Below are 24,943 nucleotides of genomic sequence, written 5' to 3' on the forward strand. Positions count from 1 at the left end.
TTGAAGTTGACAGCTATTCTTAACACCAGTGCCTAAAAGATTATGGATCAGCACTGTTTTATCTTTTCCTTATATTCTATTTAGTACCCTTTCTTACATTCTCAAGATGCTCTCTCAGATGGTAAGTGCTTACCTCTGCATGGATCCTCACAAGCCTTGCTGCTGCTGCTAAGTCGCTTCAGTAGTGTCCGACTCTGTGCGACCCCATAGACGGCAGCCCACCAGGCTCCCCAGTCCCTGGGATTCTCCAGGCAAGAACACTGGAGTGGGTTGCCATTTCCTTCTCCAATGCATGCAACTGAAAAGTGAAAGGGAAGTCGCTCAGTCGTGTCCGACTCTTAGCGACCCCATGGACTGCAGCCTACCAGGCTCCTCCGTCCATGGGATTTCCAGGCAAGAGTACTGGAGTGGGTCGCCAGTGCCTTCTCCGCTTGAGAGGTCATTTAAAGTTTGGATTTCTCGGGATTTTCTTGTCTCAACACCCGGGTATATGCTAACTGGGGCCTGAATTTGCTAGAAGTGTGCTGTGGGTTGACGGCCACATGAGACTTCCTCAATCCTCAGCATAGTTTAGGAGTTAAAAGCATGGACTCTGCAGCCAGAATGCCGAGATTCCACTCTTAGCTCTATCATTTACTAGCTGTGTGATCTTGAGAAATTAATTTACACATGTGCCTCAGTTTATTCTCCTCGAAATGGAGGCGATAATACCTATCTCATAGGGTTATCGTGAGAATTAAGTAAGCTAATACGGAGAGGCTGGAACACCTACCAAGAATAATAATATTCTACCACTTGAGATAACCTCCCTCAAAGCCCCCTTCGTCAATGGAGACGTATCTCACAGCATCCAGAGAATGAGGAGGATTCTCCAAATACTACATTAAAATTAGACTAAATGGGAAATTTAATTTTTCCAGAGGTCGGCGAACCTACCTCTTCCTTCGGTTACTTGACAAAACGCGACGCCTGTTACCAGGGTAACCACACTGGGACAACATCTAATTGAGTCCGGAAAGCTCCAGACAAAAAGGTCTTATCTTTCTACATCCAGTTCCCGAGTCTTCTCCTTCTGGTGCTGGGCTTGCTTTGCGGCTGAGCCTGACCCACTTCTTTTCCAGGACGGACCTTGCCTCCCGTTCTACTTCTGAAGACTTCTAGAGTGTCCTGGAAACCCTTCTGTGGGAATCCTTGGGACTTCTGTTGGTGGGAAGAATTTCCCATGAGCACCACTTCCGGCCTGGAAGGGAAGTCAGATCTCTCTTCTCCCAGAGATCTTCCTCCCCCCCAACCCCGCTACGCGAGGCTGCGGCGCACGGTATGGGTGTGTTTGTGTGTGTTTGTGTGGGGAGGGTGTTTGGAAGGAAAGTTACCAGGAGTCCCGTGGCCGCTGGGGAGCAAGGGTCCCGGTGACGAAGATAGGGGTAGTTTGTCTTCCACTTGGAAGCCTCCCCCCGCCCCACCCCCTCTTCAGCCACTCTAGATACATCTTGGGGCCCAGTCGAGAGTCGTACCCGTCCAAAGCGTCCTTATCCCTTTTTGGGGAGTGAAACCCAACCCCTGGGATCGTCCCAGAGGAACGTGAGCGGGGAATGCCCCAGCCAACCCGGCCGCCCGAATTCCGCGCCGGAGCAGCCCCCGGCCTCAGTCCGGAGAGAAATCTGCCTGTCGGCCTGGGCTGAGGGGACGGCGGCCGTGACCTGGGCCACGGGTGAGGGCGGAATAACTGGTGGGAAGGCTGCGTTTTCACGAAGGACTCGGGTGAAGCTGCAGAGCTGCCTTTGAGCCCTGACTCCTTGGCTTCCTGGGTCGGAGGAGATCTTGTAATGGAATGGTTCTTCGTCTCACACTAACAAGATGCCTGATTTCCTCAGGATCGAGGGGTGAGTGAGCGGTGGGGTGGTTGCCCAAAGCCCCTGATAGCTAGACGTGTGAATATGTCTGTCATTTATTTTTTGGAGGCTTCTGGACAAAATAGAACATAAAATTCCCTTGAATGAAGTAGTGTAGGGCATCTTTGCAGTTGATGTTTTTAGGCGTCAGTTTTTGTTACTGTTGACATTTGTGTCCCTGAAGCTCTTAAATCTAGGTGTTTAACTGCAAACTAATTTGGAGATTTGGAAATTGATTTCTAATCTGAACTTTGTTTGCCCTGGACTCTGTGCCCTGGAGCAAGGTATGGCTTTAAGGGAATGTCATCTACAGAAAAGGAATGAAGGTGAAGTGAAGTGACTCAGTCATGTCCGACTCTTTGCGATCCCATGGACTGTAGCCTACAAGGCTCCTCTGTCCATGGACTTTTCCAGGCAAGAGTACTGGAGTGGGTTGCCATTGCCTTCTCCAGGGGATCTTCCTGAGCTAGGGATAGAATCTGGCTCTCCCTCATTGCAGGCAGACGCTTTACTGTCTGAGCCACCAGGGAACATAAAACAGTTATTTTAAGGATTAAATAAAATGGTGCTCTTGAAAGCACTTAATTTTGTGCAGTTTCAAAGAACTCTAATGTACATTATTTCCTTTCATCCTCACATTAGTGTGGACAGGTGTTTTCCCCTTTAATGGTGAAGGAAAAACTATTCCTCAGGACCACTGACTTCTAGTTCAGAGACCTTTTCTTTATCTCATGTTTCATTATAGCATAGTGATAAAAGATAACATTAAATTATTAAATGTTACTTTTTGATTCATTTCAGGTTGAAGAATGTCCCGAGTTCCTTTGGGGAAAGTCCTCCTGAGAAATGTCATCCGGCACACAGATGCTCACAATAAGGTCAGAGATACACCTTAGTTATTCCTCATGGTTAAGGAGGGTAAACAGTGTGCTTGGAGTGATTTTGGTGCAGTTCGAAGAGACAAAGATAAAATACATAGTTAGAATATAATTTGGTAAGTATTATAATGTAGACATACACAGAGTGCTTTCATCCACTGAGGAAGGAATAATGAACTCTGCCTTGGGAAATAGGGAAAGGCTTCACAGAATGGGTGGTATTTGAACTGCTTATATTTGAACTAGTTCTTGATGAACAGGTTCAAGTTTATCAGATGTCAAAGATCATTCAGCACAGAGGGAATATCATGTAGTAGCATATGGTAAGGAGCATGAAGCACTTAGGGCAAGAAATTGTATGCATCCATAAAGTGGAGAATTTGGGAGGTAATGGCAGAAGATGAGGCTTGAGTGGTGAATTAGAGTTGGATTGTGATGCTTGGAGATCAGACTTTTTCCTGTAGGCAATAAAGAAACCATTAATTATTTTTAAGCAAGGTTAGAGATGTTCAGTTAGTTCAGTTCAGTTGCTCAGTCGTGTCTGACTCTTTGCGACCCCATGAACCGCAGCACGCCAGGCCTCCCTGTCCATCACCAACTCCCGGAGTCTACCCAAACCCATGTCCATTGAGTCAGTGATGCCATCCAACCATCTCATCCTCTTCCATCCCTTTCTCCTCCTGCCCTCAATCTTTCCCAGCATCAGGGTCTTTGCTAATGAGTCAGCTCTTCGCATCAGGTGGCCAAAGTATTGGAGTTTCAGCTTCAGCATCAGTCCCTTCCAATGAACATCCAGGACTGATCTTTAGGATGGACTGGTTGGATCTCCTTGCAGTCCAAGGGACTCTCCAAGAGTCTTCTCCAACACCACAGTTCAAAAGCATCAATTCTTTGGCACTCAGCTTTCTTTATAATTCAACTCTCACATCCATACATGACCACTGGAAAAACCATAGCCTTGACTAGATGGACCTTTGTTGGCAAAGTAATGTCTCTGCTTCTTAATATGCTATTTAGATTGGTCATAACTTTCCTTCCAAGGAGTAAGCATCTTTTAATTTCATGACTGCATTCACCATCTGCAGTGATTTTGGAGCCCAGAAAAATAAAGTCAGCCACTGTTTTCACTGTTTCACTGTATTTATATTTTAGAAAGATGATTTGTTAGCTGGGGAGGGGATAGATCAGATGGGTTGAAATAATAGAGAGGCCAGTTAGGAGACAGTTGTAGTATTTCAGGTGAGAGATAATGAGGGATTCACATGAAAACAGTGACAGTAGGGATGAAGATGAAGAATTTAGGGACTGGAGTTCAAGGAACTTGATGATTGATTGGATGATAGTGATAATTTTGGAATCAAATATAACCACCTTGTGTGACTGAGTGAATGATGATGATGATGATTATGATGCAATTAATTGAGATAGGGAACAAAATAAGAGACAGATATAATGGGAAAGGTAATTAATTTGGTTTTTAACATGTTGATGGTAAGGTGCTTATAGGATATCCAGACAGTTGGCAACTTAGACTTTGAGGAAAGGAGAAAAATTGAGGCTGGATATAAAGGTTTGAGGGTTACTGATGCAGGAAGTGATAGAGGTCATGAGAGCAGATGAGGTCAAAACTTTAGTTGTCTTTGGTGAATTCTGTGCAACTCCTATTTCAGTTCAGTTCAGTTTCTCAGTGGTATCCAACTCTGCGACCCCATGGATGGCATCACGCCAGGCTTCCCTGTCTGTCACCAACTCCTGGAGCTTGCTGAAACTCATGTCCATTGAGTCGGTGATGCCATCCAGTCATCTCATCCTCTGTCATCCCTTTCTCTTCCTACCTTCAGTGTTTCCCAGCATCAGGGTCTTTCCAATGAATTAGCTCTTTGCATCAGGTGCCCAAAGTTTTGGAGCTTCAGCATCAGTCCTTCCAATGAATGTTCAGGACTGATTTCCCTTAGGATTGACTGGTTTGATCTCCTTGCAGTCCAAGGGACTCGCAAGAGTCTTCCCCAGCACCGCAGTTCAAAAACATCAATTCTTTGGTGCTCAGGTTTCTTTATGGTCCAACTCTCATATCCATACATGACTACTGGAAAAACCATAGCTTTGACTAGATGGACCTTTGTCGGTAAAGTAATGTCTCTACTTTTTAATATGCTGTCTAGGTTTGTCATAACTTTTCTTCCAAGGAGCAGGCATCTTTGAATTTCATGGCTGCAGTCACCATCTGCAGTGATTTTGGAGCCCCCCAAAATAAAAAATCAGCCACTGTTTCCACTGTTTCCCTGTCTATTTGCCGTGAAGTGATGGGACCAGATACCATGATCTTCGTTTTTTGAATGTTAACTTTCAAGCCAGGTTTTCACTCTCCTCTTTGACTTTCATCAAGAGGCTCTTTAGTTCCTCTCCACTTTCTTCCATAAGGATGGTGTCATCTGCATATCTGAGCTTGATATTTCTCCCTGAAGTCTCAATTCCTGCTTGTGCTTCATCCAGCTTGGCATTTCATATGATGTACTCTGCAAAAAAAAATAAGCAGAGTGATAATACATAGTCCTGAGTACTCCTTTCCCAATTTGGAACCAGTATGTTGTTCCATGTCTGGTTCTAACTGTTGGTTCTTGACCGGCATACAGATTTCTCAGGGGGCAGGTAAGGTGGTCTCGTATTCCCAGCTCTTGAAGAATTTTCCACAGTTTGTTATGATCCACACAGTCAAAGGCTTTAGAGTAGTAATGAAGTAGAAATAGATGTTCTACTGGAATTCTCTTGCTTTTTCTGTGATCCAAAAGATGCTGGCAATTTGATCTCTGGTTCTTCTGCCTTGTCTAAATCCAGTTTGAATATCTGAAAGTTTTGGTTCCACACTGTTGAAGTCTAACTTGGAGAATTTTGAGCATTACGTTCGCTAGCCTGTGAGATGAGTGCACTTGTGCGGTAGTTTGAGCATTCTTTGGCATTGCCTTTCTTATGGATTGGAATGAAAAGTGGCCTTTTCCAGTCCTGTGGCCACTGCTGAGTTTTCCAAATTTGCTGGCATATTGAGTGCAGCACTTTAACAACATCTTTCTTTTAGGACTTGAAATAGCTCAGCTGGAATTCTGTCACCTTCACTAGCTTTGTTCATAGTGATGCATCCTAAGTCCTACTTGACTTCACATTCCAGGATGTCTGGCTCTAGGTGAGTGATCACACCATCGTGGTTATCTGGGTCATTAAGATCTTTTTTGTACAGTTCTTCTGTGTATTCTTGCCACCTCTTCTTAATATCTTCTGCTTCTGTTAGGTCCATACTGTTTCTGTCCTTTATTGCATTCATCTTTGCATAAAATGTTCCCTTGATATCTCTAATTTTCTTGAAGAGATCTCTAGTCTTTCCAATTCCGTTCTTTTCCTCTATTTCTTTGCATTGATCACTGAGGAAGGCTTCCTTAACTCTCCTTGATATTCTTTGGAAGTCTGCATTCAGATGGATATATCTCTCCTTTTCTCCTTTGCCTTTTGTTTCTCTTCTTTTCTCAGCTATTTGTAAGGCCTCCTCAGACAACCATTTTACCTTTTTGCATTTCTTTTTCTTGGGGTTGGTTTTGATCATCGCCTCCTGTAGTGTTAGGAACCTCCATCCATAGTTCTTCAGGCATTCTGTCTATTAGATATAATCCCTTGAATCTATTTGTCACTTCCACTGTATAATCGTAAGGGATTTGATTTAGGTCATACCTGAATGGCCTAGTGGTTTTCCCTACTTTAAGTCTGAATTTTGCAATAAGGAGTTCATGATCTCATCCACAGTCAGCGTCTGGTCTTGTTTTTTCTGACTGTATAGAGCTTTTCCATCTTTGACTGCAAAGAATATAATCAATCTGATTTTGGTATTGACCATTTGGTGATGTCCATGTGTAGAGTCGTCTTTTGTGTTGTTGGAAGAGGGTGTTTGCTACGACCAGTGTGTTCTCTCAAACAGTATGAAAAAATGCAACTCCTAGTTAGATCGCAGATGTTATTACTGTCCTATCCCCTGATATTTTGATTGTGAGTGAGCGTGTAGCTGTTACATAAGCAGCCTCTGCAATTGCTTTAAATCTCCCCTAGTTGGATGGTAAGCTTATATTTGAAAGCAGTGATTAAAAAAGATAAATCGAGGGCAAATTTAACAGAATATTATAGGAGGGCTTAGAAATAGCTGATTGTTCTTTGTGCAGCTGTACTCTGCTTTTCAGGAAATTATCTCATAGTTCTCATGCTGTTTGTTTTGTTTTGCTTTGTTTTTAACAAAAATTATTATGTTGTGAAAAGAGACGTAGCCTAGAAAGTTGAAAGACCAGTCTTTATTAGCTTTTTGACGTTGGTAAAAATCTATGAGCTTTTGTTTCTTCTCAGTAAAATGTAGTAATAATACCTTTTTTTTTGGCTTTCCTTATAAGATTGCTTAACATTCAATAGAGATGATACAATTAAAATCACAAACCATTTTAGAAACATAAGGGATTATCATTTGCTAACTGCAGCATACTTGGTTAATAAGGTGATGAGTGTATCTATGCAGGAGTTACAAAGCTCTTTTGTTGCTGCAGAATTCTACGTAATTGAGATTTACTGAGTTGGATTGTTTAAGCACTCTAGAGAAACCAGAATTTGTTTCTCAGGTTCCTGATCAAAACACAGTTTGTAATCCAATAACTAGTACAGACTTTATTTTCAGTTACTTTTCTGTGATGTGAAGTGTTATTTTTATTAACTTGTTTTTAAAAAATAAGTTTATTTATTGGCTGCACTAGATATTCATTGTCTTGCACAGGGACTGCTCATTGTGTGGACTTCTCATTTTGGTGGCCTCTCTCATTGGAGAGCACAGGGTCTGGGTACACAGCACACGGGCTCAGCAGTTGGGGCTTCAGGCTCCAGAGCGCGGGCTCAGCAGTTGGGGCACAAAGGCTCAGTTGCTTTGCGGCATGTGAAATCTTCCCAGACACGGGATCGAACCTGTGTCCTCTTCATTGGCATGTGGATTCTTATCCACAGTCCCACCAGGGAAGTTCTAGTAACTTAGTTTTCTTTCTTTCTTTCTTTCTTTCAAATCCAGATACAGGAGGAATCAGATATGTGGAAAATAAGAGAACTGGAGAAACAGATGGATGATGCTTACCGGGGAACCAAAAGGAAAATGTTACCCAGCAGTTCAAGGTGAAGTTGCAACTCTGAGAACCAAAATATTCTCATCTCATTCAGAATCATCAACTTTTGTTTAAAAACATGATGGTGTGCTAAAGATAGATGAATTCAGTTCTTCTGTGAGTCTTTTAAGACTTTCCTTTTTCATAAATCTTGACTCAAGCATACAGGTAATGGCTATGATGCATATAGTCCCACTGTTTTTGCTTATTTGGAATGGAGAACTTAAAAATTCTGCCTTGAACAATTGTAAACGTTAAGGATTCTGTGGATTCTGACCTTACCTGATGGCTTTTGACTTAAGATTTTCTATAGGTATGTTATGGTCACTTAGCTGATCATTCACACCTTTCCCTTTTTAGTCTTTCATCCTCTCTGCCTTTTTTTTAAATCTACTCATTGTCTTAGTCACACAGCCTTTCACATTACCTTCTTAATAATTTTGAGTGTGAGTATGAAGGATTATGTAGGCTTAGTTGTCTTACCTGTGAAGTATAGGAATGTCAGAGTGTTGAAACATCTCCTGGGCCTCATATGCCTATTGGTGTAGAGCCGTTGTATGAAAAATGACTATAAAGTTAGCAATGCTGATTTCTAAAGCCATCCAGGGACATAGTTAATAATAGTGAAATATGTAAGGAGTGTGCCTGCTGAGTGTGTGGACTTTGGAGTGACTGACTATGTGAATAGCTTTCCACAAGAAAGTATTCAGTGTATCCATGGTAAACATGGCAGGGTCTCAACATAAAAATAAATACCTTTTCAGTCTGTTTTCTCTCTTAGGATGGTTCTTTGAGAATTTGAAAGTACTTAGTGCAGATGATGATTTGTTTTGTGTTGGTTATTCAATTCCAAGTAACATTCCAAAACAAAATACTGTTCTTTTGGAGTGGACTATTAATGCCTGTCATGATAAGTCTTTAAAACATTATTTCTCTGGGGGCAGTTTTTTGATTGGCTTATTTCCCATTGTAGTCCTGCAGCTGTAACAGTGCCTCATAGGCATGTAGGAGGCCCTTAAACATTTTTGACCACCTCTTAGCTGGCTTAGTGACTTGTTAGTGGGGTTTTGTAGGCACAGGCTAGATTAGTAGTTCTTAACTGTTTTTCTAGTTCAACATATTCATGGGTTACACCTTGCTGCCACTGTTACTGTGATCTAATTACAGTAGGAGCTGGTGTTAGGGAAGGGAGTGTATCTCAAAATTACTGGGGCAGTTTGAGATGTCCCCAGCTGTGATTATCGGTCTGCTTCCTTCAGAATTAGTGAGTGAGGTATAATATGCGTCAGTCCAAAAGTTATTTTGTCTGTACTCTGCAGTAGGAGGGGTAGTGATGATCATATTTTCATTGAATAACTGTACAAATTAAGAGAGGACATAATGTTAAAAAGATATATATTTTTTAAGTATCAGGTTATAAAAAAGTATTAGGTTGTTTTGGTCTCCTTTTAGCTTGTTCAGTGAGTTTTGTGAATGATATTCCATAAAATAACCTTACAGATTGCTTCTGTATCTAAAAGTTCTTCTCTTTTCTCTTATAGCCGGATGCGCAGTGATGGTTTTGATGAAGAAAGTCAAAGAGACTACTGGAGGCCAAAGAATGAAATTTGTGGAGCACTGGATGATGGTTTTCTTAAGGCTAAATCCTGGAACAAGAAGTTATATGATTATGAAGCTAACATGCCAGACAGGTCTGTGACTAAATTCTTATGACCATTAGTGATATTTGGCCTGAGAATGTGTACTTTTAAAATGTTCATGGCATACTCATAATAGCCAAAAAAGTGGAAACCCAAATGTCTGTCAGTTAATGAATGGATAAACAAAATGTGGTATATGGAATGGTAATGGAATGTTATTTGGCAGTAAAAGGAATTAAGTGCCATTACCTGCTAGAACATGGATGAACCTTGAAAACGTTATGGTAGGTGAGAAAAGTCAGACACAAAAGGCCACTTATTATATGATTCTATAGAAAGTGCATTAGTGGTTGCCATGGGCTGTAGGAGATGGAGGAGTGGAATAACTGCTGATGGATTGTTTTTTGGGGGGGTGATGAAAATATTATAAAATCATAGTGGTAATGGTTGCACAACTCTGAATATGCTAAAAGCCACTGAATCATACTCTTTAAATGGGTGAGTTTTATGGTATATGAATTATACCTCAGTTAACTTATTCAAAAAAGTTGTCCCAAGGTAGACAGCATTATGTTATGAAGTGTTTTTGGAGAAGTATATCACAGCTGAAGAGCAGCATATTAAGAGTACCTCAGTGTTTCAAGGAAGAGAATGGCAAGTTTTCTTACAAATGGATAAAGGAATCCTTTGTTTCTGGAATGAGAGTGTATAGTATGGAAAATGTAACCAAGTTACTGATCTATAAATGTGGTGTTGACGCTTCCATATCTTTTTTTTGTTCTGTGTGTGTCTGTGTATGTATACATTCCTAAGTCTAATTTGTCTTAGTTTTAAGAAATGTATGCATTGCTTTAGTAATATGTGTAATAAAACGTTATCTTACAGATGGGGCCACAGTGGATATAAAGAGTTATACCCTGAAGAATTTGAAACAGACAGGTAAGGCAAGTAGGCTTACTGGAAAAAAGTTAGAAACTAAGATTAGTACGAACTCTGAATTATAAATGAAGTTCCTAATTTTTTACCAAGTATATAACATTTGCCATTAAAAATGTAACCAGAGAAATATAGGCAGTTTAGTCGGGAGAGGACTGATATTTTGCTTTTCCCTGACATTTGGCATATCTGTACCATGTCAGTTTTATATACAGTGTTCCATATAGTAACTCAGTATGGCAGATAAGAATTTTTATCTTCATTTTAAAAATGAGGAAATAAAACTCAGTGATAAAGTCTGATGGTAAGCTTGTATCAAAGCTTTGATTTAAAATTCAGAGGTTAACCCCAACTTCCCATTTAGAAAGCAGAATATAAAAATTATATAAATATACTTTATATTTTCTACAGTAAAGCAGTTTTTCTTTTTATTAGTAGTGATCAGCAAGATATTACCAATGGGAAAAAAACATCTGCCCAGGTGAAATCATCTACCCATGAATCTCACAAACACAAGAAGACAAAGAAGTCCCACAAAAAAAAGCAGAAAAAAAAGTCACACAAAAAACAGAAGAAGAGCAAAAAGGAAGCCACAGATATAACAGCAGATTCCTCAAGTGAGTTCTCAGAAGAAACTGGGGCTTCTAGTACCAGGAAAAGGAAGCAACCACACAAATGCAAGAAAAAATCCAGGAAAAAGTCTCTCAAGAAATCTCCTTTATTCTTAGAGGCAGAGAGTGACACTTCCCCATCAGATGATTCTGCATCCAGCAGTTCTGAGGAAAGTGAGGAAAGAGACACTAAGAAAACCAAAAGGAAAAAGAGAGAGAAAAAAGTCCACATCCCTGTAGTTAACAATGAAATACAGGAGAGGACAAACAAACGCACAAATTGGAAAGTGGCTACAGATGAAAGGTCTGCCGAGAGTTCAGAGGATGACTAAATGAGAGAGAAGCATTCTTGTTTTCTGCATGACTGGATATTTACAGTTCTTACACCTTGGGGTTTGCCAGTGACGCTACTGCTGAGCACAGGGCCTGAGGTTAGAGCTGTCCTGTGCCATCTGTATATGTTCTGACAGACGTCTTGTCTAGTTTGGCCTGTTAAACTTGATCCTCTTATTAATAGGGAATCCGTTATTTTGTTATGAAGGTTTCTTGAAGAGATTATTTTTTGTGATTAATCACATTTAGGGTAGAGTGCATATGCAGCAAATTAAAGGACCCAGAAAGCTGAATCCAGTAAAGACCTGGGTATACCAGTCACAGTGTTGAATTTGGGGAAAGCAAGGGCTGGGGTCAAGAGATGGATTGAGCTAGTGCTATATAGGATGATATGATGAAGGAATATCGTGTTGCTCTTGTCTATTATATAATAGGTGCCACAACTTTGTCTTTAGCCTTGGTGCTTTGATCTTTTCTGTATTTTGGCCCCACAGGTGTGGTCCAGTTTACTTAATAAGGAAATGAGCATAAGAACAAACAATTTCAATTCATGGTAACATCCTTAGACAGCTGTTATTGGTAGAAACTAGGGGTTTTTGTCAAATTTCCCTGCTGGACAGGGTCTGTGGCTGTACTCAGTATACCGTTAAACATGGGTGATTGGATAGTAAAAGGTTTTCCAGTTTCAGTTTATTGCCTAAATGCACTTATATTCAAAATTATTTCTTCAGTTGTCTTGGGTAAGTCCTCAACCAAATGAAGAATTAGGCATCAGTCATGCTATCTCATCGTGCACTGAAAAGGATTTGGGGCAGCAACAGCCATTTAAATGTTGTCTTCCTTGTTCATTTCTTAGTTAATGAACTTGTAGATTTCCCTTGAAACTAGGTTGAATCGATTCCAAAATGAAATAGGCTTCTCAGGGACATATCCATTTCTTCCTAGTCTGCCTTTGGATTAAAGCACCAAGCAAAGATCTTGTTATTTCCCTGTGCTATATATACGGTGATCCTACTATGTTAATTCTTAAGAAACCAAATTCACTGGAAGAAGGCTGGCAGAACACAAATGAATTTTATTTACTATGGCAGAACAAGTGACATTGTTTTTTCCTGGCTGTCACTTCATGGGCTGAGTAAAAATCTTGCAAGCTCAGACTTTTGGTCTTGGTTCTGCCATTAGTTGGTTATGAGGTTTGGAGCAGGTAAGTCAACCTCCCTGGCCTTAGTTTCCCCATGTGTAATACAGAAATACTTCATGGTAGCCTGACAGTGTATGACACCAGCAATAGACTATAACAACATTCCATGAGGTGGTAATATTTTGTAGCTCTGAACTGTTAAATTGTTCTCTTTACAGAACAGATTTCTAATAAAATGCTTAGTCATAAAATAAACTGTTGGGAGAGGTTCCCTAGCCCTTGACTCTAAGCAGGTGCTACCTTTTGGGATATTTATTTGAAATATTAGTACTTTGGTACTCAATTGCTGATGTGATGTTCCATGGTGCATATTTTTAACATTGAGATTAAGGGCCCAAATAGGGAAGAACAGTCTATAATTACTACCTCTTAACCTAAAGCAATTGTTTTCTTCTTGGAGCAAGTGAAATCTTTGTGGGAAGGAGTTTTCAGCTTCTGGGTTTTTTTTTTTTAGCATTGTCTCTGTGCTCTAAAAGTTTTGATTCTAAGCACACACTCAGGAAGATGGGCCAGTGGAACCAGGCTTCTCCAGGAAGTTGATTCTGTTTGGGTCTTGACTTTCTCTTCGTCTCATACTAGCAGGGCTCCTTCCCAGTGAACACACATCTTGCCTGTTTTGCTTTTTGCCATGTTTACCTTTTCTTGGTCATGTATAAGCAATAAAGCTGTTTTCTGTTCACCTTTCTCAACCCCAAATTCTCTCTGATGCCTTAGGCTAAGGCTTTTGATGGTTCTTCCCACCCCCTTAAATATGGCTTAGGATGGCTCTTCAAAACCTAAGATCTCTCATTTGCACTACTAATGGCCTTGGAACATACTTATTTCTAATGTTCCTATCAATCAGAGATCTATATATTAAATCCTAAAATGGGATTTAAAAAAGAGAGTTGGAGAATTCACATTTATTGAATAAATTGTTGTGATACAAGATGGAATTTCTGAATTCCCAATAAATAAATTTCACTTTTTGAACATCTGATCTGTTCCTTTTTAGCACCAACAGGCTTGGTAGCTGCCTTAAGCTAATCCGACAGAGGACTGGCTGCCTTCCCTTGCTGGCCCTTCAGTCTGTTTAATCAGTCCTTGGCTGCTGCTGTCATTCTTGCAGGGGTGGCTTACTGCCCTCCTTTCTGTACAATCTGGGCAAACCGACTGGTGATAGCAAGAGTAGTGTCAATGAAGCGGTCCACACAGCTAGAGAGAGAATTTTCCGTGCGAGAGTCTAAGCGATTCCCTGGCTTCTCCACACATTTATCCCAACATAGCTCCATGAAGTGATGCACCTAAGAGGAAAGAAAAATAGTAACTACTTGGGGTCTGCAGACAGGCCTTACCTATGAATTTCCTTCCCATTTTTCTCATTTTCAGGCTTCCCTGGTGGGTCAGAGGTTAAAGTATTTGCCTGCAATGCAGGAGACCTGGGTTCGATCCCTAGGTCAGGAAGATCCCCTGGAGAAGGAAATGGCAACCCACTCCAGTATTCTTGCCTGGAGAATCCCATGGATGGAGGAGCCTGGTGGGCTACAGTCCACGGGGTTGCAGAGTCCAACAGGACTGAGTGACTTCACTTTAACTTTCTTTTCTCATTTTCTGTTACCTGACTAAACCATTCTTTGACTCCTTCCTCACTTCCTAATTTGTCACCAATACAGTCCAACTCCTCACTCCTGCCCTGCAACAATACTTTCATCCTCTCCTTGTCTATTTTTCTCCTTAGTAACTGAAAAATAGGTACTTTTGATCAAGTCACCCCAGTGTTGGCCTAATGCATCAGTTTCTTTGTCGGCCACTCAGGGCACTCCCTTATTTAACACCCAACCAATGTGTTTCAATGAGGTAGGTCCACACATAGCATACTTAACTTGGCCCTCAATACTCCTCCCTAATGGTTTTTCCAGTTTATTATCACCTCCTTGAGAGTGCCATTATTTTCTGTGTCACTTCCTTAATCAGACTAAAACTGCAGGTAGGGTTGATAACTTATTTCCAAACTAACACCAGTGTAAGCTGGGAAAGCTGCTACCAATTAATTCCCCCAAACCACTGCACTCATCTCATTCTAAGCCTATTCTTTAGCAGTTCTTAAGTCGTTGACCTTTTGGGGGTCAGGGACATGTGGGAATCAATGAAGGTTACGGACGCAATCTACAGAAAAATGCACACAGAAGCACAGAAAATGTGTGCGCTTTCAAAATGTTCAGGACCCGAAGATTTCGAACCAGGGTTCTTGCCACTTCCACGAGTCCTCCCCTTCCCACCACCTCCACTCCCCGCTAAAGCGGGGAATAACCATTTACCAAGGGCTTAGCTATTTCGGGAGGCTGGGGTACTAAGTAGTAAGTCAATTCTTTTCGCGGTCTTAAAGGATGACTGTCACCTCCATTTAAGAGGCACGGTAAGTAATAAGTGCAAAGTCATGCAGCTAGTAAAGGTCGACGCCGGGGCTGGAACTATGCTCCGAAGCTCTTGTTCTAACCTAATAGTCTAGACTGACTACTTCAGCCCACTTTTATCCAATAATGCTCTACTTACTACTCTTATCATTTTCAAATACGTTATTGCTTATCCTCGACATCCTGTGAGGCAGCAGGCGACTGCCTGCTGTGAAACCAAGACCTACGGTGGATGGGTATTTTGTTTAGGGGCACGTGGCCTGTAAGGGACAGAGCGGTATGAGAAGCTGGGTCCTCTCAATGCCAGCCTAGAGAGCTCGCCACCAAACTAAGCTTCCGTGCACTTGCGTCGCCCGAACCTTTTCGCTTCGCTTTACACCTTCTCTTTCCCCTACGCTATGCTCACAGGGCACCTGAGCACTGCAGGTAACGAGCGGCAGAAGTGACTCGTTTCTTTAGTGAGCAGAACTACGCGCAGCAAGCACGGAGCGGCGGGCGGCCGCCCCACGCCGCCAGCGTTCAGAGCTCCGCGAGTGCCTGGGACTTGTATTCACCCTTCTTTCTCTTCACACTAGTCCCTGTCCCCGCACCTGTGCAGTGAACTGCGCTTTCTGCTGTTCGGCCGCCACCAGGCGTTGCAACTCAGCTTCATCCGCCTCACCCAGCTCCGCCATCTTCTGTGTCCAGATACCGACCTTCCGAAGAGTTATCTGCGCATGTACGGCGGGCCCGCGCCAATTCCAACTTCCGGTTCACGCGGCGTTTTCCTTTTCCATGTTTTCTTCCTCGTCGCGGGCGGATGTTGTCGTATGACTGCTTCCGGGTTGCTGGTTGACCTTGAACCTTCCAGAGCGACATGGCGACTCTCTGGAGGCTAAGTGTCCTCTGCGGCGCCAGAGAAGGGCGAGGTGAGGGCACCCGGAGGTTCTTAGCACAGCCTCCAGCCGGGGAAAGGGATGCGGTTAGGATTCGTCTGCTGGGTGGTGAGACCTTTTCAACAGGGATGGGGGGGGGGGTCCCTCCTTTCCTTTGGCACAGCATGACCAGCGTTGTCTTCGGGTCCAGATGTCCACCCGAGTGCGTTATTTCCCCTGCTCTGGGCTGACGTGGTGATGGGAGTAGCCTGAAAGTTATAGTCCTGCAGTGGCTGTGTTCACGAGTTCTCTTTTTCTCCGCATTCCCTGTCTTTGGATTGTTCCCACCCTGAATCAGAAAAGAGTGTCAGTGTTTAAGTTCCAATTTACGTATTGGTCGTTTTCCTTGGAGTTCAGTTCGATACTCATTGAGGGGGCGTTTGTGTTATACAAGGTACTGTAGTAGGATTGGGTTAAAAATGTGAGAAAGCGTAGTTCCAACCCTTAAAGAGTTTCCATTTTTATAGGAAAACCATATAAGCATAATATTACAGAAAACAAAAGCACAGCACAGTATCCAAGTTGTATGCCAATCCAGAAGACTATACTAGCTCTGTGTTTTGGAAGGTTTATCCCGTCTCACTTGCTGAAGGAGCTGTGCCAGATTTGCGTCTTGAGGGTAGGGAAGGCCACAGGAAGAAGGGCATTACAGTTAGAGCTAGTGGGATGAGCAGAAGCAATGATGAAAGGCATAGAAACTGCTTGTTGTGAAAGAAAACAAATCGGATGTTAGAACATGAAGCTCAAGGTGAGGAATGAGATGGTTCTGGAAAAGTAAACTGAAATCAAATCTCAGAAAAATTTGTCTTGATGTGGAGTATGCACTTTTCTTTGTGTGAACGGGAGCCGGTGAAACATTTGACACAGATTTGCAGTTAGATTGACCACCTTGATAACTGTGGATATAGATGGCCATCATGGTAGATGGGACAAGCTAAGACATAAGTTAGGAGATGAATTGAGACACTTATTGTAGTAGTCTAGGCAAGCATGGTGAGGTCCTGAAGTTGGAAAGTAGTACTTAAGAGTCTCAAGAAATGCTAAGGAGTTATATCAGTATGATTTGGTATTTGACTGAATTTAGAAGGGAAGTCTTACATGATTTCCAGATTTTTGGTTTAGGTTGATGAATGACTGGGATATCATTAAATAAAATGAGGAACATGGAAATGAGAGGCAAGTTTGAATGAGAAAACGTGTTGAAGGGTGATTTTAGTTTTTGCCATAGTGAGTTTGAGGACCAGGTGGGATAGCTCAGGGGAGAGAGCTTGCAGGTACTCAAACTTCTGAAACTGGAGAGAGATCAAGCCTGGGGATACAGACTTGAGTGTCACCAACCTAAAGGCTCTAGAAGTTGAGTGGACAAAATGTCTAGGGGTGGGCCTAGGCAGCAGGGAGAGCAAAGGGCAGATGATGGATTCCTGGGTGAGCATTTAAGAGCAGAGGCAGGAGGAGACTGATATGATCAGAGAATCAAAGGGAGAAGCTGAAGAGAGTTCTGTCAGAGAAAAGAAGGGAGAAGCGGCCACCAGTGCCTCTTGCAGAAAGGCCCAATAAGATGAAGACTGTTGGATGTGGCCACATGAAAACATTGGTGATTCATAAATGCAGCTTTGGTGTGGATAAGGACGAGTTGCAGGCCATGAAGAATTTTAGGGAAGTGAGGAAGTCAAGGTGATTTAGACAGCACTTTAAAGAAGCATGTTTAGAAAGAGAAGAAAGGAGGGGAAGAGTGCATGGGCATTATAGGACATAGGATGGAGAGAGGGGTTAAGTATATTACATCAATTGAGGGAAAATGGTCAGTAGGAAGAAAGGAGGGGTTAAAGATACAGGAGAGAAATTATCTTTTATTGAGTGCTTATAACACTGTGGGACTTAGGCTGAACATCTTACATATATTATTTAATTTTCAGCAGAGTATTACGAAGTAAATACCAATGTTTTCATTTTACAAATGAGGACATTGAGGCTTGGAGAGTCTATTTAACTTAATTGTCCATTGTCTCATAGCCAGTATTGATAGGCTTGGGTGTTCTTAGGTCTGTCTATTTTTTAACCAAGATCTGTAAGAGGACAGAAGGGGATGAGTTCAAGCGTGCAAGCACAGAAATTGATCTTAAAAAAGAAGGTGATATCTCTCAAACTAGGCTGAATTACTTGAAGACAAAGACTTTGTCTTTATCTCTCTTGCTGTTGTACAGAGCATAATTTTGTATGTAGTAAAAGTTTGTTGGATGAGTAGATGAGTGAAAGGATAAAAGAGCCATAATTAATTTTTAAGAATTGGTCAAAGTGAAGCCCTTTTTGCAGAAGTGTTCATTGATTTATCAGTCTTTCCATGGCTGCTTAGTCTAGTCTCACAGAACCCAGTGAAATAGATGCTATCCACATTTTACAGATTAGATGGTTATTCCCTATTTGGGGTTAAGTAGCTTACCTATGGGTCTTCCTGGGTGGCTCAGTGGTAGAGAATCAGCCTGCAATGCAGGAGACCCGGGTTCGTTTCCTAGGTTGGCAAGATCCCCTGGAGGAGGGCATGACAATGAGAATCCCATGGACAGAGGAGTCTGGCGGGCTGCAGTCCATAGTGTCACACGGAGTCAGACATGACTGAAGCAGCTAAGCAGCAGCAGCAGCTTATCTGTGGTCATTTAGAAAGTCCTGTTACAGGAAAGGTGCTTATGATTCCCTTGATGTCTCTTTCCTCAGCTCTGTTCCTCCGAACCCCAGTGGTCAGACCAGCTCTTGTCTCAGCATTTCTCCAGGACCGACCTGCTCAAGGATGGTGTGGAACACAGCATATTCACCTGTCACCCAGCCACCATTGTATGTGCATCTTTGTCTGGGCTGGTTATCATGCCTTTGGCAGGACTTGCTCTCTCTGAGGGGAACTCTTGGCTCCACTGTCGAGTGAAGACCTAGTCTACACTTGTGGGCACACATTGCTAGCATGGTTGAATGATGCCATTTCCACTTATACAGAACCTTCTGGTCTAAGTCTTTTTAAAATGTTTAAGTTTCTTAAAATAGCTCTGTAGGGGGAATCTGTTCAGTGTAGTTTAGTTACCTTTATTTATTGGAGAGGAGCCAGATCTGAATAATTTAGAATAGCAGACAATTTTTAAAATCTTGTATATTTATAGCTATAATGATATGCTTGTTTTTATTTAGGTTGCTATTAAAATCATGTTATTTCTTGGATGAATACTATTTGGTATTGTTAAGTCTTAGAAAATCCATAGGAGAATAATGAGGTAACTGTTTTCATTTTTAAAGTCTAGAAACATCAGTATTTTATAAAGACTTTTGATTCTTAAGCCTGTCACTTGAAAGCCGCTTCTGAGTTATGAATAATTAAGCAAGTATAGTTTTTCTGCTATTTAGAATTATTTTATCTTTGAAAAGTTTTTGTTGATGAACTTTGTTCAGTTAGATTTAGCAGAGCGATTTTAACTTGGGGTGCATGGGACTGAAGGAAAGTCCCCAAGGTTGTGTACATAGTTTGTAACGTATGTATCTATGTGCATTTTTCCAGGACGTTAACTCCATTGATAATAAAACATTCCCAAAGGGGTATGTAACCCCCCCCCCCAAAAAAAAAGAGGCTTTCAAAGAGATGTTTAAAGCCCATTTTGTTTTTACTTGTTTAAAAGAAAGTGTCATGCTCTTCTCTATATTGGGCTATTTATAAGTAACAGAACAGAAGAACCATAATCCTAAAAGTTGACATTAGAACTGTGCTTCTCTTTTAATTGACAGGCTTAATTTTCTTTTGGGAGGATTTTTAATATTACTTAGAAAGATTAAGTGTAAAATCATATTGATATTTTAAAGGAATTCCTCAGGTATCACCAGCTTACATTTATAAGGTATCTGTCTATTATAATGAAGTCCAGGGTTGGTAATTGTGCAACGATATTTCATCCATCTTCTTGCCTCTAAGCAGAGTGGATCTCTCTTTTAATTAATATATGTAGGCTTTGAGAAACCGTATGCTGAAAGACTTCAGAGAAGGGAGCTTGCATCTTTCTCATTTACCTCCTTTCTCTCACCCACTTTATGCTCAGAGTTAAATCTTAAATGCATACTGTTTGCCGTTCTGTTAGTCTGGGTTAGTTTGTGGAAAATACTGAGATGTGTATTTCCCCTGAAACTCTTAGGAATCTTGTCCTTCCTTTCTATAGCTGGCTCCAAGGCTGCATCTCTCCACTGGACTGGTGAGAGGGTTGTCAGTGTTTTGCTCCTGGGCCTAATTCCAGCTGCTTATTTGAATCCTTGTTCTGCGATGGACTACTCTCTGGCCGCAACCCTCACTCTCCACAGTCACTGGCAAGTACAGCAGTCCTTCCAATGCTACCTTGTCTGTGCAGTTTGTTTTCTGTGAGCTTATCTCACAATTGCATATGAGGGAGAAGTTGCTCAAAATACTGAAGATCTGAAGAGATCAATAAAACATACGTAAACTATTTATATGCCCAAATTTGTGTATCTATGTGCCTGTAAGATGTCTTCCTTTTCATATCTGAGAGGCTTTTGAACTTAGCATTGCTTTTGGAGTTGCCCATTTTATGTGGTTTGGCAAGGACAGTATGCTGTCATGGGTGGGGAGGTGTTTTTTGGATTGTTAGAACTGAAAGGACTTGTGGGAGTATCTTAGCCAACCCTGTTATTTAACCTCTGTGGAAACTAAATCCCAGGGACGTTAAATAACTTGTCAGAACCATTTTCTTGATAGTATTAAAGGGGTTGTTTGCTTACCTAGTTTTGTTACTTAGCAAGCATTGGTTAGAATAACCCTTCAACCAGATAGACCTTTCACAGTAAATGATCCCAGTTGCTCTTGAAATACTAGATCACAAGTACAGTAGGATTTCTCTAACGTGTGTATCTTGAAAGAAGATGAATCTAAATTGATGAAAAATCAGAATAAAAGATAAATCTAAAGTCATGCTTTTTTTTTTTTGACTATGCTGTGTGGCATATGGAATCTTATCTTAATTCCCTAACCAGGGGTCAAGCCCACGTGCCCTGTAGTGGAAGTGTGGAGTCTTAACCATTGGACCACCAGGGAAGTCCTAAAGTCATACATGTTAAAAATTGCAATTGACTTCTCCAGTTACCTTATTAATTCTCTCCTTTTTAACATGTAACACAAAAAAGACTTGAAAGAGTTGTCTGTAATTGTGCACTAGTTCTTCAGCATCCCGTTTTTTAAACCTGCATTGATTGGGCTTTTATCCCAACTATTTAACTGAAGTTATTCTCAACAAAAATCACTAAAGACCTTCATTTTTCCGAATCCAGTTGTCCATTCTTTGTTCTCCACTTAAACTTGGCAGTTTTCAACTTAATTGAGTGATGTCTTCTTAAGTAATTTTTCTTTGGCTTCCTAGACACCATCCGTACCTTGTTTTTCTCCATCCCACCAGCTCTGTATACCTTCTCTGTCTCCTCAGTCAGCACCTCCTCTTGTCTGACCTCTGAATAATGAAGATCTGAACCCCAGGCCCATTCTTGGCTTTCTTAAATTTCTCTGCCTACATACTTCCCCCAGGTGAGTTCAGATAGACCTCTTTTTTTTTTTTTTTTCAGATGGCCCTCTTTTCCTGAACTGCAGACTTAGTATTTGCAGTTGTCCGCTTGGATATCTAGTAGGCATCCCCAATGTAATATTGCCTCAAATCACTCTTGCCCTCAAATCTCTCAATTTCTCCTCAAAAGCTTCTTCTCTCCCGTTCTTCAATAATTGAATTAAGTCTTGTTGCTCAAACCAAAAATCCTAGGAGTCATTCTAAATGCTACTTTTTGTCTTAACCCCGCCACCAGTCCATCAGCTCTTTCTTTTAGTTCTGTCCTCACAACATAGCCTGAATTGTCACTTCTTGATATCCTTGCTGTCACCACCGTAGCTTAAGGCAAGTTAAGCCAGCAGCCTTGCCTCAGCTACTTCAGTTGCTTCCTAACTAGTTCTCTATTTTTGTTCATGTTGCCCTTCTTCCTGCACTGTCCATTCACCACATACAGCCAAAGTGACCTTTTTATAGGGTAAAATTAACATTTATCTAAAGAAGATAGAGAAATGGCAAAAGGTACACGAAAAAATGTGTTTGTTATTAGAGAAATGCAAATCAGAACTACACTGAGATGCCATCATACACCTACTCAGGTGGCTGTAATCAAAAAGATGGACTGTTACAAGGGTCATGAAGTTAGAATCCTCATATATCTCTGCTGGGAATGTAAAACATTGCAGATACTTTGGAAAATAGTTTGGCAGGTCTAACAAGTTTTTACAACAGAGTTATAATATGAGTTAACAACAGAGAGTTGCCATCTGACACAACAGTTTCACTTGTAGGTGTATACCTACTGAAAGTGAGAGCATATGTCCCCATCCACACAAAACCTTGTAGCATAATGTTCAGAGCAGTGTTATTTTAGCCCCAAAGGCAAAGTCGTCCAGATGTTTCAATTAATGAATAGATAAATAAATATATGTTTACAAAGGAGTGTTATTTGGCCATACAAAGGATTGAAGTGCTTGTCCATACTACAGCATGTCTGAGCTGTTAAAATACTATGCTAAGTGAAAAAAACTCAGGACAAAAGGCCACATGTTATATGGTTTCATTTATATAAAATTTCTCAAAGAAGCAAATCTGTAGAGACAGAAAATAAATTAGTGGTTGGGTAATGGGCTGAAGCATACAGGGTTTATTTTGATGAAAATGTTCTGGAATTAAACAGTGATGGTATTGCACAACTCTGTGAGTATCCCAAAAGCCACAGAATTGTTAATTTTAATTTTATGGTACGTGAATTATATCTCAATAGAGCTGTTATTTTAAAAAAGTAAAGTTAGGTCACTTCCTACGTAAAGCACATCTGTGGTTTCCCATTGTGTTTCATGTAAAATTCAGACTCCTTGTTATGACTTTCATGACCCTACGTGATCTGTGCCTGCCTTCTGATTTCCCTGTTCTCAGCCACATAACTTTTTTACTGTTCCTCAAAGACTCTAAGGTCATTGTTACCTTTGTTTGGAATGTTCCTTGCATTCAAACCATCCTTTCTAAAATATTCCTTCATAGCACCTATGTACTTTTTTTTTCTCTTCACTGGAATGTTTGTTCCATTAGGGTAGTAATACTGTCTTATTTGTGTATTCTCAACATCTGTAACAGATTCTAGCGCATAATAATCTGCTTAATAAATTCTTTTTGAATTAATGAAAAACTCTGTAGGCCACTTGTTTTGGTTTAAAAAAAAACAAGTTTTTGTAAATAGAGTAGGAATTAGTTACTGTCTCATATAAATGACTCTGGGAAATTGAATCTGAAGAATAGGAAGGTATTTTTATTATATTGTTAGGAAACATTTGTTTCCTTCATCTTGGTTATGATTCTTATTACTATGGGCTTCCCAGGTGGCGCTAGTGGTAAAGTACCCGCCTGCCAATGCAGGAGACTTAAGAGACTCGGGTTTGATCCCTGGGTTGGGAAGATCCCCTGGAAAAGGAAATGGCAACCCACTCCAGTATTCTTGCCTGGAGAATCCCATGGACAGAGGAGCCTACTGGGCTACAGTCTGTAGGATTGCAAAGAGTTGGACATGACTGAAGCAACTTAGCACGCACTTGTTACCATGAATTGCATATTGACCTTGACTGATTATTTTTTGCAGCCAAGTTAACTGAATAGCCTTCTAACCTGACATTACTTGTGGCTTTTCATTTGTACTGTGATTTTTTTTTTTTTTTTCCTTCAGGGGCATTGGACAAGTTGTTACTGACTATGTTCATGGAGATGCAGTGCAGAAAGCTGCCAAGACAGGCCTTTTGGTGCTCTCAGCTTTCACCTTTGCTGGGCTCTGTTACTTCAACTATCATGATGTGGGCATCTGCAAAGCTGTGGCTATGCTGTGGAAGCTCTGACCTTTTAGACTTAATACCTTGAGAATTGATTGTACACCTCCTTGCCTCTGCTCTGTCATGCCATTTCAACTCACGATAAGAAGGAAAAACATTGGTGAGACAAACCTCTTCTCCTAATCACCTGATTGTTTTTAGAATTTAATCTTTGAAGAAAGATTTGAGAGAAGTTGTATCTTAAGAAATTATAAGTCTGATTTATGTATTCTGGGGAGCTAATGGAGTGTCTCAGCTTTTCACAAGTCTCATAGTATAACTGAACATTATATATGAGCTTTTTGCCTTTTAATTGATCAAACTCTTAAAGGGAATTCAGCTTTATTACTCTCGATATCTGATCAAACGTCTGTATTTGTCCTAGGATGATGGAGAAAGGGAAAGACTTAATTCATAAGTAAAGACTGCAGAAAATTAGGCAGTGTTTAGTTTCTGTAAACCTCCCCCTCTGTTCACTTGATACCAGTTACTGATGGTTACATGTCTTAGGGAAATTTGAAAATTAGAAGTGCTGATATTTCACATTACTGATTTCTAAATCCTAGGAAGGAGAGCCTGGAGAGTTTCTGAATGTAGAGCAGTTCTGTTTAGGAAAGAGGTCCCTTTATAGATGTTTCAAATTGTTACAGATTCTAAACCAAGACTTAATCCTCAAATGTGTTTATTTTACTTGTCCTAAAATAATCTGTCCACAAATATAAAATTAAAAGTGATAAGTTGTTGTTTTCCCACTGGGAATTTCTACTGTGAAAATGTATTCCATGAAGGTAATTTTTTTAAAAAATAAAACGCTGCATAATAAAAATTTATTCTACTCTTTTCTTAATTGTTCCTAGTTTTATACGGTAGAACTGAGTGTCTGTTACATATATGGCTCTGAAGCAGGACTGAATTTCCTTTAATTTCTTTCTGAGTTTAGCAGATAGGTAAGTTAGACACAAAGTGCTGTAATACAAAAAAGACTTTCATGTAGTAGGCAGAAATATACTGAGTGTAAGTAGTTTGGTGTGAGGAGACTAAGGTTAAGTAGTAGGGATTAAATTA

General features: G+C 40.8%; 3 protein-coding genes across 8 annotated transcripts; 2 read left to right on the plus strand and 1 right to left on the minus strand.

Annotated features, from left to right (window-relative positions):
- The first annotated feature begins 1,281 nt into the window (after nt 1–1,281).
- On the plus strand, nt 1,282–13,393 carry NKAPD1 (NKAP domain containing 1). Of its 4 annotated transcripts, XM_068988608.1 has the most exons (7): nt 1,283–1,318; nt 1,768–1,883; nt 2,694–2,770; nt 7,851–7,951; nt 9,483–9,632; nt 10,467–10,520; nt 10,953–13,393. In XM_068988608.1, exons 3-7 carry the CDS (start codon nt 2,702–2,704, stop codon nt 11,458–11,460), a joined length of 882 nt encoding a protein of 293 aa, XP_068844709.1. In that variant the 5' UTR covers nt 1,283–1,318; nt 1,768–1,883; nt 2,694–2,701; the 3' UTR covers nt 11,461–13,393. The 4 variants fall into 4 exon arrangements, with proteins under 4 accessions (XP_068844707.1, XP_068844710.1, XP_068844709.1 ...); XM_068988606.1 differs by lacking the exon at nt 1,768–1,883 and having other exon boundaries at nt 1,282–1,318; XM_068988609.1 differs by lacking the exon at nt 1,768–1,883 and having other exon boundaries at nt 1,282–1,318; nt 10,956–13,393.
- Nucleotides 13,394–13,563: 170 nt separating this feature from the next.
- Nucleotides 13,564–15,765, minus strand: TIMM8B (translocase of inner mitochondrial membrane 8 homolog B). The gene is made up of 2 exons (XM_068988311.1): nt 15,646–15,765; nt 13,564–13,945 (listed from the first exon to the last, which is right to left on the minus strand). Exons 1-2 carry the CDS (start codon nt 15,727–15,729, stop codon nt 13,778–13,780), a joined length of 252 nt encoding a protein of 83 aa, XP_068844412.1. The 5' UTR covers nt 15,730–15,765; the 3' UTR covers nt 13,564–13,777.
- Nucleotides 15,766–15,779: 14 nt separating this feature from the next.
- Nucleotides 15,780–24,691, plus strand: SDHD (succinate dehydrogenase complex subunit D). Of its 3 annotated transcripts, XM_068988308.1 has the most exons (4): nt 15,820–15,963; nt 18,682–18,798; nt 20,157–20,301; nt 23,740–24,691. In XM_068988308.1, the coding sequence occupies exons 1-4, from the start codon at nt 15,912–15,914 to the stop codon at nt 23,903–23,905; spliced, it is 480 nt and encodes a 159-aa protein (XP_068844409.1). In that variant the 5' UTR covers nt 15,820–15,911; the 3' UTR covers nt 23,906–24,691. The 3 variants fall into 3 exon arrangements, with proteins under 3 accessions (XP_068844411.1, XP_068844410.1, XP_068844409.1); XM_068988310.1 differs by lacking the exon at nt 20,157–20,301 and having other exon boundaries at nt 15,780–15,963; XM_068988309.1 differs by lacking the exon at nt 18,682–18,798 and having other exon boundaries at nt 15,793–15,963.
- Nucleotides 24,692–24,943: the final 252 nt, after the last annotated feature.

This window comes from Capricornis sumatraensis, chromosome 16 (genome assembly GCF_032405125.1).
Source record: "Capricornis sumatraensis isolate serow.1 chromosome 16, serow.2, whole genome shotgun sequence".
Taxonomy (NCBI): domain Eukaryota; kingdom Metazoa; phylum Chordata; class Mammalia; order Artiodactyla; family Bovidae; genus Capricornis; species Capricornis sumatraensis.